At 45.5% G+C, this 19,524-nt stretch overlaps 1 protein-coding gene across 1 annotated transcript in view; it reads left to right on the top strand.

The window, feature by feature from the left end:
• Positions 1 to 3,985: 3,985 nt before the first annotated feature.
• The window catches only part of LOC311128966 (proto-oncogene Wnt-3-like), a gene marked incomplete at both ends in the record, with an annotated part of 36,095 nt that continues 20,556 nt past the window's right edge, over positions 3,986 to 19,524 (top strand). The window contains one exon of the mRNA XM_084161197.1: positions 3,986 to 4,065. Within this exon, the coding sequence (XP_084017323.1) occupies positions 3,986 to 4,065 (80 nt within the window). The remainder of the gene's footprint in view (positions 4,066 to 19,524) is intronic.

Raw genomic sequence — 19,524 nt, 5'->3', positions numbered from 1 at the left:
GAGACGGGCATTGAGAATTGGCTGAACTGCCCCGGCAAAATGAGTAATTTCTGGAAACCCCATTGTGTCAGGAGCTTACAGAGTTAGGAGTTTGAAAGAAAGAGACAGAGGAAGGAGAGAAAATGGGAGCGAATGAAATAAACAAAGACAGAAAGACGGTCTAAGACAGAAGTAATGAAAGAAAGGGGAGGGTGGAGTTGGGCGTGTTCAGAACCTTTTTCGCTACAGCCCAGTGTGTGTAGACACCCTCCTAACCCTGGTTTTATTGGCTGCCTGTGTCCGGCCACGCTGGTCGGATTGAGTGGGAGGGGGCGGGAGGCAGGGGGCTGAACACATGTCCTCCTTTGTGGTAATACGCTGATCAGGCCTGAGAAAGAGCCGGACCTGGTTACAGCCTTTCTCAGGTCACCGTAGAAACCAGCACAGCAGGGGTCCTCTGAGTGCCCCTCCCCCCTCCTCCTGGGCACATGCTGATACAAGCACATAGTCTCTCTCTCACTTACACACATATTCTTACGCACGAGCGCACGCCATGCACAAGAATAGACACGCACACGTTTTATGTCACTATTGAGTTTTTGACATACATCCATACATTACGTAGTTAACAAACAAAGATCAAACAAGTACTCGTTTCACAGAATAGCCTACTTCTCAGGCTGTCATGAGTCATCTTCATACCTGCCCTTGAGTCTGAAGTTCTCTCTCCAATGAGGAACCTGATATCTAACGTGAGAGAATATTCAAAGACTGACACCAATCAGGTCTACAGACTAAATCCACTGGATAGAAGATCTGAACATGATGCATTACCTTACAGATCAGTTCATAAAGACCCTTGGTGTTTATAAACATTGGAGAGCGATGAACTCCTGACCTAGAGGTCATGGCCTCTGAGATGTCTCCCACTCTCTACACTGATGAAGCCAGCCTGAAACCACAGCCCAATCAAGCTGATGGAAACTTCATGCACTGGTGGGAGGCCTACATTGTATCTGTATCTCAGAATCAGTAGAGAGAGACAGAGTGAGAGAGAGAGAGAGAGAGAGAGAGAGAGAGAGAGTTGAGAGAGGAAATGTTAAACTTGTAGTGTATTTCAGGTTTAAAAAGGCTTCTGAAGTTTGTAATATCCACTGGATTTTCCCTTATGAAAAATGGCTCAACCCCTACAAAAATGTCCATTAATTATAATTATAATAATTCACATTTCCTGTTGCTGCAGGAGTATTTTCCTGCTGTAGCAAACTGCCTCAAATTAAGATCCTACATCTGCACAATGGAAACTGTCCACGAGTCACAGTTCAGGACCAGGTTTCATAGAGTTGTAGATTCTAATCGTCAAGTTTCCAGACAGTTGATCACATTGTAGCTTTGACCTGCAGGGAAACGTGGTTTCAATGTTGTTCAGATGCAGACCGCAGACCATTCCATCGCCTCCGCTCGTAAATTGCGCTCTCGTCACATTCCCCATCCATCCATCCCTGGCCCCGCGAAGCGTCGATCACTCCTCAAGAATGCCTGGAGTCCAAATGGAAGCGCTGAGCTCGGCACATTTTCGAACTCCTTCATCGTAGCACATGACAATGTCTGTGATCGAAAGCAGACCTCAGTTCCTTGTCGTGAGCATCACAGATACATACCCCATCTTGACGGGTATGTATTAATCAAGACTATATCCTCACACAAATTTCACAAGGACGTATGTCATTAATGTCAATATGACTCTCACATTTTTGGGGATAGTGACTGATGTTTTCTTCCTCAAGTGGGGCGATATTTGGTCCCAAAGTGCATCGGTCACAGCTTCTTTGTCGTGGGGAATAATATAGGAGGAGAACGAGGGGTGTATTCTGTGGCTGACCTCTAGGCTGTGGTCACTGGGCTCTCTCCCTGTGGTAGGTAGGGAGCTCTCCACTCCAGAGGGCACATTCCCAGCCCCTACTGTGAAACCTTTCAGCCCCTTCCTTCAGCCCCTCCGACACTCACTCACTCCTGCCCTGGGGTAGACCATCACCACCACCACCCCAAGGCAGCACATCAGTTGTCACCAGACAAACCCTACACTGGGGTACATTTTATAGCCACACCAGAGAAGACGAGAGTTCTTTGATTTGTGGTCACCAAAACAAAAAGGTTTATCTTAGGGATGTTGCTATAGTAGTATAGACAAGGTTTGGATGAAGGGCCAACATGATCCTCATGGGTACTGCAAGCAGAACATTACAGCCATGATCAATTCCTCTTTGAGGCACCTGTGCCACTATGACGACATCAGTCCGAAAGATCATCAGATCATCAAGGAAATAATTTAGACAAGATTTGTCAATTAATAAATGTGGGCCTATGTTTCTCAAAAGGATGATTACTTCAGTGGCTGATGAATAGCTGCGTGTCTGGTAAGAAATATAACGGCTGAATAAATCTCACAGTAAATAACTTTTAAATAACTCATATTGATCTTGTTTTGACTCAGATGAAGACATGATGTCATGTCATGTTTCTGTTTCAAAGAAAACACCATCTGAACACACAGAATCATAAGAAACTAGAGGAACCGCTAAGCGCATGAGACATCATTCTCTAAACACATGAAGCAACACACTAGCAAAACTCTAATAACAAGCTGTCCAACCGAGAAGAGATTTTCTCTCTATAGGGGAAACAGAAGAAATTTATGAAAACTCAATTTCCGCTAACATACTACAGTCTTTTCATTGGTTAATTTATGTTTTTGCTGTTGTTGTACAGCACATCAATATGCCTTTGTTGAAAATCAAACTTTTCCCTAAGTCTTGATATAAATAAAAGAGCATTTAACCCAGTGGCTCAACAAAAGCGTGAAGTTTGTTATGGTCACAAATCAGTTTCCCAACATCTAAATTGACTTTGGGTTAGTTCTAGTGTCCCTCTACTGGTGTGCCCCGTTCTCCCTCCTCTCTCTCCCACTACTGCCTGCCCCTCAGCCCATCAAAATGACAATGGTATTGATGTAAAATGTGTCGCCTTTCGGCCACTAGAGCATATAACCTTGCGTGCCTGGCCTGACCGCCAAGTTTTATGGCTTTATTTTGTCTCCTTTTATGTCCTCTCGTCGGTGTGGGAGGACAACGATTTAGAAAATTCACTGTAAATATCTCCCTGTGTGCGTGACAGAGAAAGTGAGTGTCTGGATGTATGCACATATATCCAGATCAATTAGTCAGGGCACAATCCCTTAAAAATGGAGTCAACACTTCCTCCCCCCCGTATGCCCTCTGCTCCGTCGCCAATCCCAAAGCCTCCATGAAGAGGCAGGCCTTACATCCTTCCACCTATCCTCAGCCACTTTAGGGAGTGCTTGCTTTGAATTATCACGGATGGAATAGATTGAATAAGAAGAACTCTACCTTTTTCCTCTGTCCCTCCCTATATCTCCCCTCTCATTTTCCCTCCCTCTCGCCCTCCCTCTTTCTCTCTCCTTTATTTTTCACATTACCAGGGGGTGGTGTGTGATTGACAGACGGGAACAAATATTTTTTTTTTCGTAACCTAAGGCCGTCCTCTGTGATTGGCTTACAAGCTGACATCTCCAAACTTCACTCGTCTTCTTCCCCCCCCCCCCCCCCCTTTAATATTGGGCCTGTGGATGAGGCATCCTGAGGGAGAAAAAAAATTGGAGAGAGAAAAATATATCTACCTTAGGAAAGAACCTCAGAGAGGGAGAGAAGGAGAGGACGGGTAGGAGCGTGTGTGTGTGCGTTTGTGTATGTGTGAGAGAGAGAGACTTACTCTCTTAACTACTAGGAGCCAGACACACTTTCCTGGCCCGACTCAAAGAAGGGGGAAAACAGGAGTTTTTTTTGTTGCTTCAATTTCATTTAAATTCCCCTCCCTCAACAATCAAGCTTCTGCTAAAGCTTCTTCTCCAGGAAGTCTGTTCTTCATTCCCCTTTGGAAATTCAATGTATTGATCCATTTCCACTCCTATCACCACAAGGCATACCTCATGGATTTGTACCTGATTGGATATATGATGTTTGTGTGGTTGTCCAGTTGGCGGGTGCTTGGAGGTTATCCCATCTGGTGGTGAGTACAATCTAGAGTTTCAGCATCAAATCCTAGAGCTGCTATAGGGAGACTTTTGGTCAATTATCATTTGTAGAGGGCAGAATACAGTGCACTTTCAGTTGACTGGGTGGAAAAATGTTATCCAGCCCAGTCCAAAGAATCTTAACCTCAAATACTGGTGTAACGGAAAAGGCTTGCCGTTCTTTTCCTCTACACTAAGGTCCATTTATCTTATTAGATAAATGTTGTGATGCTAAGGAGGTTGGAATTGTAGTTTTGAGCATGAAGCTTATTCAATATCTTTAGGGATTTTTTTAAAAGGAGCCTATGGATGGCTTGTCTATGTAAATTGTCCCTGAATATTGGTCTGGAGCGTTTCTAAATAGCGGTTGGAATTAGTGTAATTATTGGTTTAGATAATGTCTCCATCCTCCAAGGACAATGACAACATTGAACATCTTCACGAAAACAAAAAGTTTGTGAGTCCAAATGTATAAGTACTTAGTTTATTTTGTTAAATAAAACTATAATTTTATATTTGGAGTCGTACAATCAGGACCTTTTAAGTCAGCATCATTTTGTTTTGTTTTGCCATTGTGCGTCCATATTCTACATTCAGGCCGCCGGCCCCCAATCATGCCGTGTAACTCTTCATTGTTAACTGAATGTTCTTCATTGGTTTTGTTTCGAGGGAGTTTATCACATACTAAAGGGTTAACTGTTTAGTACCATCAATGCTGTTTGAAATTACTTAAAGCCATGTCATTTTGAAATTCTCCAAATCAACGAAATAGACACATTTGTGAGACTGCCCCAGTGTCAGATCTAATTTATACATAAATGGTTTTAATTAATTTGTATCTACTTAATATGAACAATAATTAAGCATATACTTTGTCATTAAATTAATATTGCAATATTGCCGAGGTCTCTGGGAGTTTGTGTCATGGTACAATCAGGTTAGGCTCTGTAGGGCTTTATGTGTCTTTGTTGAAATATTCCAGAACCCGTTTGGCACCCTCACATGAAATGTAGAGGATCATCTCATTACAAATTCAGCTTCATGCATCTGACCTCATAGGCCTTGCTCTTTTGAAACATAAAGCCTTTTATTTTAGAGATATTTGCGAGTAGGCGTATGACAAAGCTTCTTTGGCTCCCGACACAATACTTGTCAGAGCTACTGCAATTTTAGTAGCCCAGTTAGCATGTGGTCCCACAGCGGTGCTGTCCAAACCACCAGCATCTTCTGGTTTCATTTACAGAGAGGGGAGCTGCCAAACACACAGGCCACAGGGATGAAGTGTTAATGGCAGGACGACTTTACACCCACTCCCTTGATTCAGCACACAACATAACAAAGACACCAGGATTCTCTGTCTGAATTACCTGCAGCTGTTCTCTGCTCAACGAGCTTACATGACACTGGTGTAATGTTCAGCCCCGGACAATGCATACCACCTTTGATTTGGATAACTCATTTGAAGTGGAGGGTGGGGGAGGCGGAGAGGGAGAAAGATGAAATGGCCTTGTGTAGCTTCAGGTGGTTGGACAGGTGCTGAGGAATGGATGTCATGGAGCGCTGTCACTGACGTCGTGGAGCGGTGTTGAGCACATCCAAGAGGGGACAAAACAACGAGATGGGTACGTGGTGCGTCAAGGGAGAGGGTGCTAAGTTTCAGCGAGCCAGGGCTCGTTTCAGCTTCAGGGGCGATGACTTGGTCATAAATTCTCCAGCCAAGTGGGGAAGGGAGGGGAGAAGGAGTTTTGACTGCTACATGCCTGGCAGCCAGTCACACAATCACAAGATGGGGTGTCGAAAACAAAACAGAGCATAAATAACTCTAGAGATGTACATATGCACAGAGGAAGAGGTGATAGAGTGAAATAGCTGGCAAATGAGGGGGTTTGGAGAGGAGCTGGAGCTGCCACAAAAATATACCCCCCTGCAAGAATGTCACTTAAATAGACTCCTCTTTAAAATGCAAAAATGTTAGGTAGCTAGAAGAGTTTCATAAGTGAGAGAAAATGAAGTATGTGGAAAGATCTCAAAGCAGATAAAAGATAAGTGTTCCAAGAGGGTAGACTAGAGCCATCTGATAAAGGTTTTGGCAGCCTGATGCCCATCTCTAATATAAATGTGTGGCTTTTGGGAAGAAATCCGTGTTTTTTTACTTTGTACCTCTATTCCTCACCTCTTACGCTGTATATAAATATAGTACATCTCACAAGTCTCATCTTTAATATCAAGTATTTTGGAGAAAAAAAGCCCTGTACTGCTTCCACATGGTGTCTCTAGCCAGGCTATAATACTGGGATGTATAATGCTGAAAGTATTTTATGACAGAATTTTGCGCCGGTTGATGTTCATTGTCATGAGTCTTGTCCTGGAGGCAGAACTGAGTGATTTCCACTTATATAGGCCAGCTATGTATAAATTCATGAAATAAAAAATGTGGGTTAGGGTTAGGCATTAGGTTTAGCAATGTGGTTAATGTTAGGGTTAAGGTTAGGGTTAGGTTTCAAATCAGACTTGATGACTTTGTGGCTGTTCCAGCTAGTGACCACTCTGCAGAGCTTCCTCCAGAAAAATGCTGACCTGCTCATTCCTGTATTCAAATCAAATAATGCTATAGTGCAGCACAACCCAAATAAATACAAATAAAATTAAAGTGATTGGAGAAAAAGGGTTGATATGCTTCAACTTTGATTAGCATCTGTATTCTACACTATACTGTAACTACAGTAGGCCTACATGTTTGTCATCATTAAAAAGATCTTGACAAGTCATAAGTAGTTTAGGACGAGCCCATCACACATAAAAATACCGTCAACGCTTGGTATATACACAGGTAATCCCTAAATGGAAGCGCTAAAGCTAACCTGTCAGCCAGTTCAGCCTTTTCTGTTTGTATTCATGTTATAGACAGTGGTCATGATGAGTGAATGCCGACACTCCACATCGCCCATGTCTTTATCCATTAAAAACTCTTCAAATACCAACCTTGGAGGAACAAAGATTTGTGGTGTAGTCGAAGAATATCGTCGCAGAATCACTAAACATTTATTATCCACTTAATATTCTGGTAATTATGGCCACTGTTCCGTTACAGAGGGAACCAGAGAGAGCATGTCACCTATGGAAACTGTATGTTACTATGCAAACTGACTGAGCTGTGGCTTTAGCTTTTAATGCCAGAGTTTTTGGTGACTTCTGGTAAATTGCAGTTTTTAACAGATCAGTGTAGCCTACGTAGCACCCATGTCAACACCGCCCTAGTCGGTGGGTGGAGGCTCCTCAGAGAAGGAAGGGGAGGACCATTCTCCTCAGTGAATTTCATACAAATTAAAATCGTAAAACATTAAAAAGGTTATCATTTTTAGATAAAACTATACTAAATATAATCACGTCACCAAATAATTGATTAAAACACACAATTTTGCAAAGAAGGTCTACAGTAGCCTCAACAGCACTCTGTAGGGTAGCACCATGGTGTACCCGGAGGACAGCTAGCTTCCGTCCTCCTCTGGGTACATTGACTTCAATACAAAACCTAGGAGGCTCATGATTCACACCCACTTCCATAGAATTACACAGTAATTATGACAACTTCCGGAGGATGTCCTCCAGCCTATCAGAGCTCTTGCAGCATGAACTGACATGTTGTCCACCCAATCCTTTTTTCAACATTTTGTTACCTTACAGCCTTATTCTAAAATGGATTACATTAAACATTTTCCTCATCAATCTACACATAATACCCCATAATGAAAAGGCAAAAACAGGTTTTTAGAAATCTTTGCAAATGTATTAAAAATTAAAATATTAAGACCCTTTGCTATGAGACTCGAAATTGAGCTCAGGTGCATCCTGTTTCCATTGATCATCCTTGAGATGTTTCTACAACTTGATTGGAGTCCACCAGTGGTAAATTCAATTGATTGAACATGATTTGGAAAGGCACACACCTGTCTATATAAGGTCCCACAGTTGACAGTGCATGTCAGAGCAAAAACCAAGCCATGAGGTCGAAGGAATTCTCTGTAGCGCTCCGAGACAGGATTGTGCCGAGGCACAGATCTGGGGAAGGGTACCAAAAAATGTCTGCAGCATTGAAAGTCCCCAATAACACAGTGGCCTCCATCATTCTTCATGGTCAGGGAGGTGACCAAGAACCCGATGGTCACTCTGATAGAGCTCCAGAGTTCCTCTGTGGAGATGGGAGAACCTTCCAGAAGGACAACCATCTCTGCAGCACTCCACCAATCAGGCCTTTATGGTAGAGTGGCCAGACGGAAGCCACTCCTCAGTAAAAGGCACATGACAGCCCGCTTGGAGTTTGCCAACAGTTACCTAAAGGACTCTCAGACCATGAGTAACAAGATTATCTGGTCTGATGAAACCAAGATTGAACTATTTGGCCTGAATGCCAAGCATCACGTCTGGAGGAAATCTGGCACCATTCCTACGGTGAAGCATGGTGGTGGCAGCATCATGCTGTGGGGATGTTTTTCAGCGGAAGGGACTGGGAGACTAGTCAGGATCGAGGGAAAGATGAACGGAGCAAAGTACAGAGAGATCCTTGATGAAAACCTGCTCCAGAGCGCTCAGGACCAGAGACTGGGACGAAGGTTCACCTTCCAACAGGACAACGACCCTAAGCACACAGCCAAGACAACGCAGGAGTGGCTTCGGGACAAGTCTCTGAATGTCCTTGAGTGGCCGAGCCAGAGCCCGGACTTGAACCCGATTGAACACCTCTGGAGAGACCTGTAAATAGCTATGCAGCAACGCTCTCCATCCAACCTGACAGAGCTTGAGAGGATCTGTAGAGAAGAATGGGAGACACTCCCCAAATACAAGTGTGCCAAACTTGTAGTGTCATACCCAAGAAGACTCAAGGCTGTAATCACTGCCAAAGGTGTGTCAACAAAGTACTGGGTAAAGGGTCTGAATACTTACGTAAATGTCATATTTCAGTTTTTTTCTAGAAATCTGTTTTTGCTTTGTCATTATGGGGTATTGTGTGTAGATTGATGATGGGAAAAAACAACGTAATACATATGGAAAGGCGATATTGAATGTCACTGTCTGTCACCTCAAATTTGTCTCTCAACCTGTGTGCACCTACGTTGTAAACTTTCATTCATAGGCTAGGTTGTAGCAACCTTATGATGGGTATAGGGAAAATATCGAGTATCATGTAGTAGTCTAAATCTATCGCTGTTACATTGAACTGGGTGAATGGAATATGAATGAAAGTGATCGAATATGCTGTAATAGAAATAAGGCCATGCTCATGAAAAAAATATCTAACGGCACTGACTGCCACTGCATCAGATGCGTGTAATCCACTTTCTGCAGGTCAGAGTAGCTATATGCGGAGCACCAAAACTATCTATTTGCTACAATTGTGACAGACAAATACAATACATTTGTCAATACCACAGATATAGAACATAGGAAATTGCAGAAATATGATGTTAACATATCATAAAGTACATTCCCATGTAACATAGCATACGTTCTGTAATTCTCATGTCTGCTTGTAGTGAAAGCAAAGTGTTACCATAAGAAAATAAGACACAAATGAATTTCTGATTTAGGTATAGAAAGTACATAGAGGAAAGGAAGTGACATAGATAATGTATAAAACTAAAGCCCGACCGATATATCGGTTCACCGATAACTCCACCGATAAACGATACTCAATAAATAGGATAATAAAAGGGAATGTCTTGCTTATCTGAACACTTGCGGCCATTCTCATGATGTCATTATTGTCACAATGTATGAAATCAACATTTGAAGCATAGTTACTAAGACAATAAATTTTTTGGATGGCAATTTATGAGAATTCAGTGCGGAAAAATTACACTTTTTCATTTTCCCCGCTGTAAAACAGTATATCGGCACGTTTCGCCCCCCAACAAATAAGAATCGGACCCAAAAAATCATATAGGTCGGGCCCTATATAAAAGTTTAGGTAGAGTGAGAGAGAGACTAAACACCGTTTCCCTCTGTGATATGTGGGTAGCGGAGTACATGAAATGGTCAATCTTCTCTAAGGCATGCCTACCATACACATCCCCCGTCCTGTCCTGCCCTGTCCTGGCCACCCCTGCCCTCTATGTGCAGGACAACTCTTGTGGCTTAAATGTGGGCTCTAGGGTCCATCTCTGGGTCGCTGGAATGTCATTATGTGACTGTGACCCACCCCCCCCCTCTCAGTGCGAGAAAATCCTCTGTCTGCAATCCTGGTGTGAAAAGATCAAGGATGTTCAAGCATTACATTGAACAGTGCAAAGGGATGGAAAGAAAAGAGGAAAGCCTTAAAGAATGTTATTCTTAAGACCGGTAGGGTTCCATATCAATGGCAGCGGCTGCCATACAGGCGGGGGTCAAAGACACCCCTAATGCCTGTGAGAATTATCTATGGCTAGCATAGTGACTTCGCCAGACAGAGATCTGTGCCATGTGAAATGCACGTTTATTTTCCCATTTGGCTAACCTCCATTCTGTACAGTAGATATTGGACTAGCCTACATCACTTGAGCAGGTGGATAAGGTTCCCCATTTGTGCCCCAGTTTGGATTATATTGTGCTGTGGTTCCTTTGCCACAGTGACAGCTACAGTAGTTAGCTAACTGCTTGAATTGCAATCGATGTACTTCATCCAAGTGAGCTAACATTCAGTTGACACAAAAAGAGCCTGACACCCTGACTGTCCAGCTCTACAAAACAAACCACTGGCATGACGTTATCCAGTCTAACCAGACGGTTGGGAGAGAGGTTCAAAGGAGGCTGGTAGTTCAAAGCAGTAAAGGAGATTCCTAATCTCAGCACATTATCAAAGAACATGTGATTAACTACTTGTATAGGAAATGACAAAGTCCCACAGTGCAGGGCTATTACCTGTATTAAAACACAGGTCAGGACAGTTCCTCAAAGGAAAATAGGCCCAAACGCCAAGAGGCACAGGAGTCCTCAGGGGCACACACAGAGAGAGAGAGAGAGAGAGAGAGAGAGAGAGAGAGAGAGAGAGAGAGAGAGAGAGAGAGAGAGAGAGAGAGAGAGAGAGAGAGAGAGAGAAGGAAAGAGGGAAGGAACAAACACATTCACGCTGAAACAGCAACCCACACACACACACCACCGTAAAAGCCTTCATTGGCCAGAATTGCCAGCTTCTATAGCTCCTGTTTGAAAATCTGCTACTGGGCAGCAGCTAATCATGAACAACAAGTAATCTTTAGACAGACCTGGCGTCTGGTGACTAATTAGTATTAGTCACACCTGTGCACCCTAAATACTTAATTATAGTCAAACCTCCCCAAGTTATCTCACAGGTCATACATGCCTGCATAACACAATATTCCAGATACACTATATATACACAAGTATGTGGACACGCCTTCAAATTAGTGGATTCGGCTATTTCAGCCACACTCGTTGCTGACAGGTGTATAAAATCGAGCAAACAGCCATGCAATCTCCATAGCCCAACATTGGCAGTAGAATGGCCTTATTGAAGAGCTCAGTGACTTGCAACGTGGCACCGTCATAGGATGCCACCTTTCCAAGTCAGTTCGTCACATTTCTGCCCTCCTAGGGCTGCCCTGGTCAACTGTAGGTGCTGTTATTGTGAAGTGGAAACGTCTAGGAGCAACAACGGCTCAGCCGCGAAGTGGTAGGCCACACAAGCTCACAGAACGGGACCGCCGAGTGCTGAAGTGCATAGTGCATAAGATTCCTCTGTCCTCGGTTGCAACACTCACTACCGAGTTCCAAACTGCCTCTGGAAGCAACGTCTGCACAATAACTGTTTGTCTGGAGCTTCATGAAATGGGTTTCCATGGCCGAGCAGCCGCACACAAGCCTAAGATCACCATGCACAATGCTAAGCGTCGGCTGGAGTGGTGTAAAGCTCGCCGCCATTGGACTCTGGAGCAGTGGAAACACGTTCTCTGGAGTGATGAATCACGCTTCATCATCTGGCAGTCCGACGGACGAATCTGAGTTTGGTTGATGCCAGGAGAACACTACCTGCCCCAATGCATAGTGCCAACTGTAAAGTTTGGTGGAGGGGGAATAACTGTCTGGGGCTGTTTTTCATGGTTCGGGCTAGGCCCCTTAGTTCCAGTGAAGGGAAATCTTAGCGCTACAGCATACAACGACATTCTAGACGATTCTGTGCTTCCAACTTTGTGCCAACAGTTTGGGGAAGGCCCTTTCCTGTTTCAGCATGACAATGCCCCTGTGCACAAAGCGAGGTCCATACAGAAATGGTTTGTCGAGATCACTGTGGCCTGCACAGAGCCCTGACCTCCACCCCATCTAAAACCTTTGGGATGAATTGGAACGGCGACTGCAAGCCAGGGCTAATCGCCCAACATCAGTGCCCGACCTCACTAATGCTCTTGTGGCTGAATGGAAGCAAGTCCCCGCAGCAATGTTCCAACATCTAGTGGAAAGCCTTCCCAGAAGAGTGGAAACTGTTATAGCATCAAAGGGGGACCAACTCCATATTAATGCCCATGACTTTGGAATGAGATGTTCGACGAGCAGGTGTCCATATACTTTTGGTAATGTAGTGTAATTCAACAAGCATTTTGTTGAATTAACGTTGTTTCCACGTCATTTCAACCCACAAATTCTATGTGATGAATTTGAATCAAATGTGGAAAACTGATTGGATTTGCAGAAAATCATCAACGTAAGGGAATTTAGTAAAAATGTTTACCCAACTTTTAACCTAAATCGAATGACAGGGTGACATTTTTGGTTGATTTCACGTTGAATTCACGTTGACAACTCAACCAAATGCAAATCAAAACCAGTGGGCACTGTCTCACAATGCTAGGAGAGGTAAAGCCAGGGCAGTCCCGATTACTACTGTTTCTTTTGGATGGTTCATTCAAACACTTTGCAAAGGGTTTGATCAAACAGGCCATGCTGTTTTCTATCTGAACAGTTTCAGTTGTGTCTTTGCTCTGACATAAAGAGCGAGACAGAGAAAGCAAGAGAGCAAGAAAGAAAGAAAGAAAGAAAGAAAGAAAGAAAGAAAGAAAGAAAGAAAGAAAGAAAGAAAGAAAGAAAGAAAGAAAGAAAGAAAGAAAGAAAGAAAGAAAGAAAGAAAGGACTACTTCCACTATGACTGGCACTGCTGCACTGAGTTAAACACAGTCAGTCAGAGTGTTCTGTCTGCTCCCCAGTGAACTGCAAGCTGCACAGCTCTCACACTCAGTGTTGCTTCCTAACAGGCAGGTTCACAAGTTTACACCCCAGCTCCCTGTTCTCCTCTGTTCTGACTGCAGGGGCTCCCTGTCCCAGCTTTGCACTCACTCTCAAAGTGTCGAAGGAAGGAGAGCAAGAGCGAGGGATGAAGGGAAGGAGGGAAGAAAGCAAAAACAGGTTGGAACATTTTTCAGGGGTCCTGTCATTTTTTATCTGATCAGCCCAGAGCTGTTGGACTACAAATCAAAAGTGTGCCAAAGAAAAACAGAACACAACAACACAGACAGGAGCTGTGCATTCCAGCCTCCGCCAGGAAAAGTCCCATCCTGGGGGCGAAGCCGACAACTTCCTGTGGCCCACTTACACTCTCTTCAGAGTGTCTTTGTCTCTCCTGTAGATTCTGTGGTTGGATTATAATTGAGATTCCGATGGCAATGTTTTGGTGTGCATCCTGAGTGCATGAGGCCTCATTTAGCTTGTGATGTCAACATAGATCTAGAAGAAAAGTTTGATAGCACTTAAATTGTTGAGAGCGTTCCTTTAGACTGAACAGTCTATGGACTTTCTATGGAGTCTAACTTTCTGGAGTCTGATTCTCATCTCTGTGTGATTGATAAGACAACTATCATGATTGCAAGGTGTCCCGATATCTTTTCCAACTGTCCCGTTATCTGGTTTAAATGTCCATTCTAGAATGCCCTTCTAGCCAATCAGAAATGAGTATTCAACAATGCTGTGGTATAAGATTAATATAATTAATCAAATCAAAGTTTGTACAAGAATGATTGGCATTCATCAACAACTATCCCTATGCTAGCCTAGCTGCTAACTAGCTATCAAGCTAGCAACGTTTCCTTAAAAGCTTGAACACAGGCCACAATGAGGTTAGCCCTTGTGGCTGGGAATGCGGATTATCCTGGGCTAGTGGCTGTCTAAATCCCTGCTGTTTGTTGCTGTTTAAATCTGCCCTCAGTATTTGGAAAAAGCTCTTGAAGCTATTTTCATGTTGTTGTAACAACTGCCCTTGTGGCTGGGACCACATATTATCCTGGGATAGTGGCTGTCTAAATCCCTGCTGTTTGTTGCTGTTTAAATCTGCCCTCAGTATTTGAACAAATCTCCTGAAGCTACACTACATGACCAGAAGTATGTGGACACCTGCTCGTTGAACATCTCATTCCAAAATCATGGGCATTAATATGGAGTTGGTCCCCCCTTTGCTGCTATAACAGCCTCCACTCTTCTGGGAAGGCTTTCCACTAGATGTTTGAACATTGCTGCGGGGACTTGCTTCCATTCAGCCACAAGAGCATTAGTGAGGTCGGGCACTGATGTTGGGCGATTAGGCCTGGCTCGCAGTCGGAGTTCCAATTCATCCCAAAGGTGTTCGATGTGGTTGAGGTCAGGGCTCTGTGCAGGCCAGTCAATGTGGTCCTCTGTAGCTCAGCTGGTAGAGCACGGCGCTTGTAACGCCAAGGTAGTGGGTTCGATCCCCGGGACCACCCATACACAAAAAAAAAAAATGTATGCACACATGACTGTAAGTCGCTTTGGATAAAAGCGTCTGCTAAATGGCATATTATATTATATTATTATAAAAAGTTCTTCCACACCGATCTGGACAAACAATTTCTGTATGGACCTCGCTTTGCACGGGGGCATTGTCATGCTAAAACAGGAAAGGGCCTTACCCAAACTGTTACCACAAAGTTGGAAGCACAGAATCGTCTAGAATGTCATTATATGCTGGGGGCAGGTAGTGTTCCTCTGGCATCCGCCAAACCCAGATTAGTCCGTCGGACTACTAGATGGTGAAGCATGATTCATCACTCCAGAGAACGCGTTTCCACTGCTCCAGAGTCCAATGGTGGCGAGCTTTACACCACTCCAGCCGACGCTTGGCATTGCGCATGGTGATCTTAGGCTTGTGTGTGGCTGCTCGGCCATGACCCATTTCATGAAGCTCCCGACGAACAGTTATTGTGCTGACGTTGCTTCCAGAGGCAGTTTGGAACTCGGTAGTGAGTGTTGCAACCGAAGACAGACGATGTTTTATGCGCTATGCACTTCAGCACTCGGTAGTCCCGTTCTGTGAGCTTGTGTGTTCTACCACTTCGCAGCTGAGCCGTTGTTGCTCCTAGATGTTTCCACTTCGCAATAGCAGCACTTACAGTTGACCGGTGCCTCTGGCAGGGCAGAAATTTGAAGAACTGACTTGTTGGAAAGGTGGCATCCTATGACGGTGCGACGTTGAAATTCACTGAGCTCTTCAGTAAGGCCATTCTACTGACAATGTTTGTCTATAGAGATTGCATGGCTGTGTGCTCTATTTTATACACCTGTCAGCAAACTCAACCCCCCGTTATTTCTGCAGACATCTTTGAATCTTAATTCGGAGCATATTTGGAAAACGTTGTCGCATAAAACCTGAGGGAGATTTTTACTGAAATTCTGTTACCAAATTTGTTTCTGCACAGTTCTTCCAGTAAATGTGTTTTTGTACAATTCTCAGTGGAAATTGTTACAAGTAGTCCTTGTGCATAGAATTGTATGGTTTGTTTAACTTTTCAATCAATGGTTTTTGTTTGGCATAATTTAAAAGTGAAAAATGATTGTAGTTGTTTAAGTTTTTTTTTTTTTTTTACTGTTTATACATGCATGGCATGATAGGAGTGAGGCCTTTGAGTACAAGTAGCAACAGAGCCATCCCCTCTGCCGCCCTCCCGCTGAACAAGCACACAAACACACCACCCTACTTTCCATGGAGTTCTGAACAGTGCCTGAGGAATAATGCATAGAGGGATGGATTGTGACAGGCTGGTTCTCTCTAATCCCTCTCTCCCTACAGTGAGGGAAAAAAGTATTTGATCCCCTGCTGATTTTGTACATTTGCCCACTGACAAAGAAATGATCAGTCTATAATTTTAATGGTAGGTTTATTTGAATAGTGAGAGACAGAATAACAACAACAAAATCCAGAAAAACGCATGTCAAAAATGTTATAAATTGATTTGCATTTTAATGAGGGAAATAAGTGTTTGACCCCCTCTCAATCAGAAAGATTTCTGGCTCCCAGTGTCACGGATTCAGCCGAGGCTGCTCCTCCTCCTTTCTCGGGCAGGCTTCGGCGTTCATCGTCCCCGGAGTACTAGCTGCTGCCGATCGATGTTTCGGTGTTTGTCTTGTTCAGTCTTGAGTGTTTACACCTGTTCGCTATTATGTTTGATTGTAGTCCCTATATTTACCCCTGTCTCTCGTTTGGTAAATTGTGTGTTATTGTTTTGTTTCCCGTAAGGTCGGCATTGCTGTGTCGTATGCGTGTATTTGTTTCCTCCCGGTTTGGAGGTTTTGTTTTGTATGTTCTTTTACTGGTTAGTAAAGTATGTCTGCCAGTAGCTCTGTGTCCTGCGCTTGACTTCGCTCACCGCATACACGTCGCCTTTGACAGAATAACACACCACACATGGAGTCAGCAGGATCAGCGGTGCCAACGGGATCACTGGAGGAGCGCGTTATCCAACAAGCGGCCATGATCCAGGATCTTGGCACCGCCATGCAAGGGGTGATGGACACCTTGAGGCGATGGGAAAGAGGAGGTTTGCCCACACCTCCTCCAACGATACCAGCACCATCAGCCATACCCATCGTTTCACCTCCGGAGTCCAGTGGGATTCGGCTCTCGCTCCCGAGGGCTTATGATGGCACCGCGGCCGGGTTTCAGGGTTTCCTGCTCCAAGTGGAACTCTACCTGGCAACCATCCACCCGGCGCCCTCGGGATACGAGAGCGTTTCCGCCCTCATCTCCTGTCTGTCCGGCAAGGCACTGGAGTGGGCCAACGCCGAGTGGAGGGGAATAGACGCCGCTACAGTCAGCTATGCAGAGTTCTCCCGCCGCTTCAGGGCGGTTTTCGATCATCCCCAGAGGGGAAAGCGGCGGGTGAGCGTCTGTTCCACCTCAGACAGGGGAAGAGGAACGTGCAGGAGTTCGCACTGGACTTCCGGACTCTGGCTGCCAATGCGGGATGGAATGAGAGGGCCCTCATCGACCACTACAGGTGCAGCCTAAGGGAGGACGTTCGCCGAGAGTTGGCCTGCAGGGACACCAACCTAAGTTTCGATCAGCTGGTGGACATGTCGATTCGTCTAGATACCCTGTTGGCTACCCGCGGACGTCCGGAGTTGGGGCAGTCCATTCCATCCCCCAGCACCTCCGAGCCGAGCCCTATGGAGCTCGGGGGTGCTGGTGCTAGAGAGAAGAGGAGAGAGACCAGGAGAGAGGCCGTCCCCTGCACCAACTGTGGCCGCAGAGGACACACTGCGGTTCGGTGCTGGGGAGGGTCTCCTAGGGATCGAGGCAGTAGGCCACGCACTGATGAGTCACTCCAGGTGAGTAAGCACCCAACTCACCCAGAGCTCTCTGTTGTACATATGTATATTAAAGTTGTGTTTCCCGAGGTTTCTTCTCACTCCCAGCATAAGGCGCTAGTCGATTCAGGCGCAGCTGGGAATTTTATCGATCGCTGTTTCTCGTGGTGTTGGGGCTTCCCTGGTTAATATCTCAAGACCCCAACATTTCATGGCAACAGAGGGCTCTCAAGGGATGGTCTGATCAGTGTGTCGGGCGGTGTATAGGTTTTTCCGTAGGGGCAACGACGGTGAAAAGTCCGAACCAAATGCCTGCAATGCACATTCCTCCTGAGTATGCAGATTTGGCACTCGCCTTCTGTAAGAAGAAGGCGACTCAATTACCACCTCATAGACAGGGGGATTGTGCGATAGACCTCCAGGTAGGCGCTGCACTTCCTCGTAGTCATGTGTATCCTCTGTCTCAGGAGGAGACAGCAGCTATGGAGACATACGTCACCGAATCTCTGAGACAGGGATACATACGGCCGTCCACTTCCCCTGCGTCCTCGAGTTTCTTTTTTGTGAAGAAGAAGGATAGGGGTTTACGCCCGTGTATTGATTACCGTGGTCTCAATCAGATTACCATTAAATACAGCTATCCTCTCCCTCTGATTGCGAGTATGACGGAGTCATTACACGGGGCGCGATTCTTCACAAAATTGGATCTCAGGAGCGCTTACAACCTGGTGCGCATTAGGGAAGGAGATGAATGGAAAACAGCATTCAGTACCACCTCGGGTCACAATGAGTATCTCGTCATGCCATACGGTTTAATGAATGCTCCTTCAGTCTTCCAATCATTTGTGGACGAGATTTTCCGGGATTTGCATGGACAGGGTGTAGTGGTGTATATTGATGATATTCTGATATACTCCGCTACACGAGCCGAGCATGTGTCCCTGGTGCGTCGGGTGCCGGGTAGACTGTTGGAGCATGACCTGTATGTGAAGGCGGAGAAATGCCTGTTCCTGGGACATCGGTTGTCCGCGTCAGGGGTGGAGATGGAGATTGACCGCGTTTCAGCCGTGCGTAATTGGCAGACTCCCACCATGGTTAAGGAGGTGCAGCGGTTTTTGGGTTTTGCCAATTACTACCGGAGGTTTATCCGGGGTTTTGGACAGGTAGCAGCTCCCATCACCTCCCTGCTAAAGGGGGGCCCGGTGCGTTTGCAGTGGTCGGCTGAGGCAGACAGGGTGTTTAGACATCTGAAGGACCTGTTCACCTCGGTTCCGGTGCTGGCACATCCGGACCCCTCTTTGGCGTTCCAAGTTGAGGTGGATGCGTCCGAGGCGGGGATCGGTGCTGTACTGTCTCAACGCTCAGGCACGCCTCCAAAACTCCGCCCCTGTGCTTTTTATTCCAAGAAGCTCAGTCCGGCGGAACGCAATTATGACGTGGGGGACAGGGAGCTGCTAGCGGTAGTTCAAGCCCTGAAGGTGTGGAGGCATTGGCTTGAGGGGGCTAAACACCCTTTCCTCATTCTGACTGACCATCGTAACCTGGAGTACATCCGGGCAGCGAGGAGACTGAACCCTCGTCAGGCTAGGTAGGCCATGTTTCTTGCCTATACCAGGGTCACAGAACGCTAAGGCAGACGCCCTGTCCCGGCGATATGACACAGAGGAGAGGTCCATTGAGCCCACTCCCATACTTCCGGAGTCTTGTCTAGTGGCATCGGTGGTGTGGGAGGTCGATGCGGAAATCGAGCGGGCGTTACATACCGACCCTACTCCCCCAGAGTGTCCAGAGGGGCGGAGGTACGTGCCGCTCAAGGTCCGTGATCGACTGATATATTGGGCTCACACGTCACCCTCCTCTGGTCATCCGGGTAATGG

The sequence above is a fragment of the Coregonus lavaretus genome, assembly GCF_964263955.1.
Source record: "Coregonus lavaretus genome assembly, chromosome: 1".
Classification (NCBI taxonomy): domain Eukaryota; kingdom Metazoa; phylum Chordata; class Actinopteri; order Salmoniformes; family Salmonidae; genus Coregonus; species Coregonus lavaretus.
The sequence above is the reverse complement of the archived record's forward strand: the minus strand, read 5'-3'. Positions and strand labels throughout refer to the sequence as shown.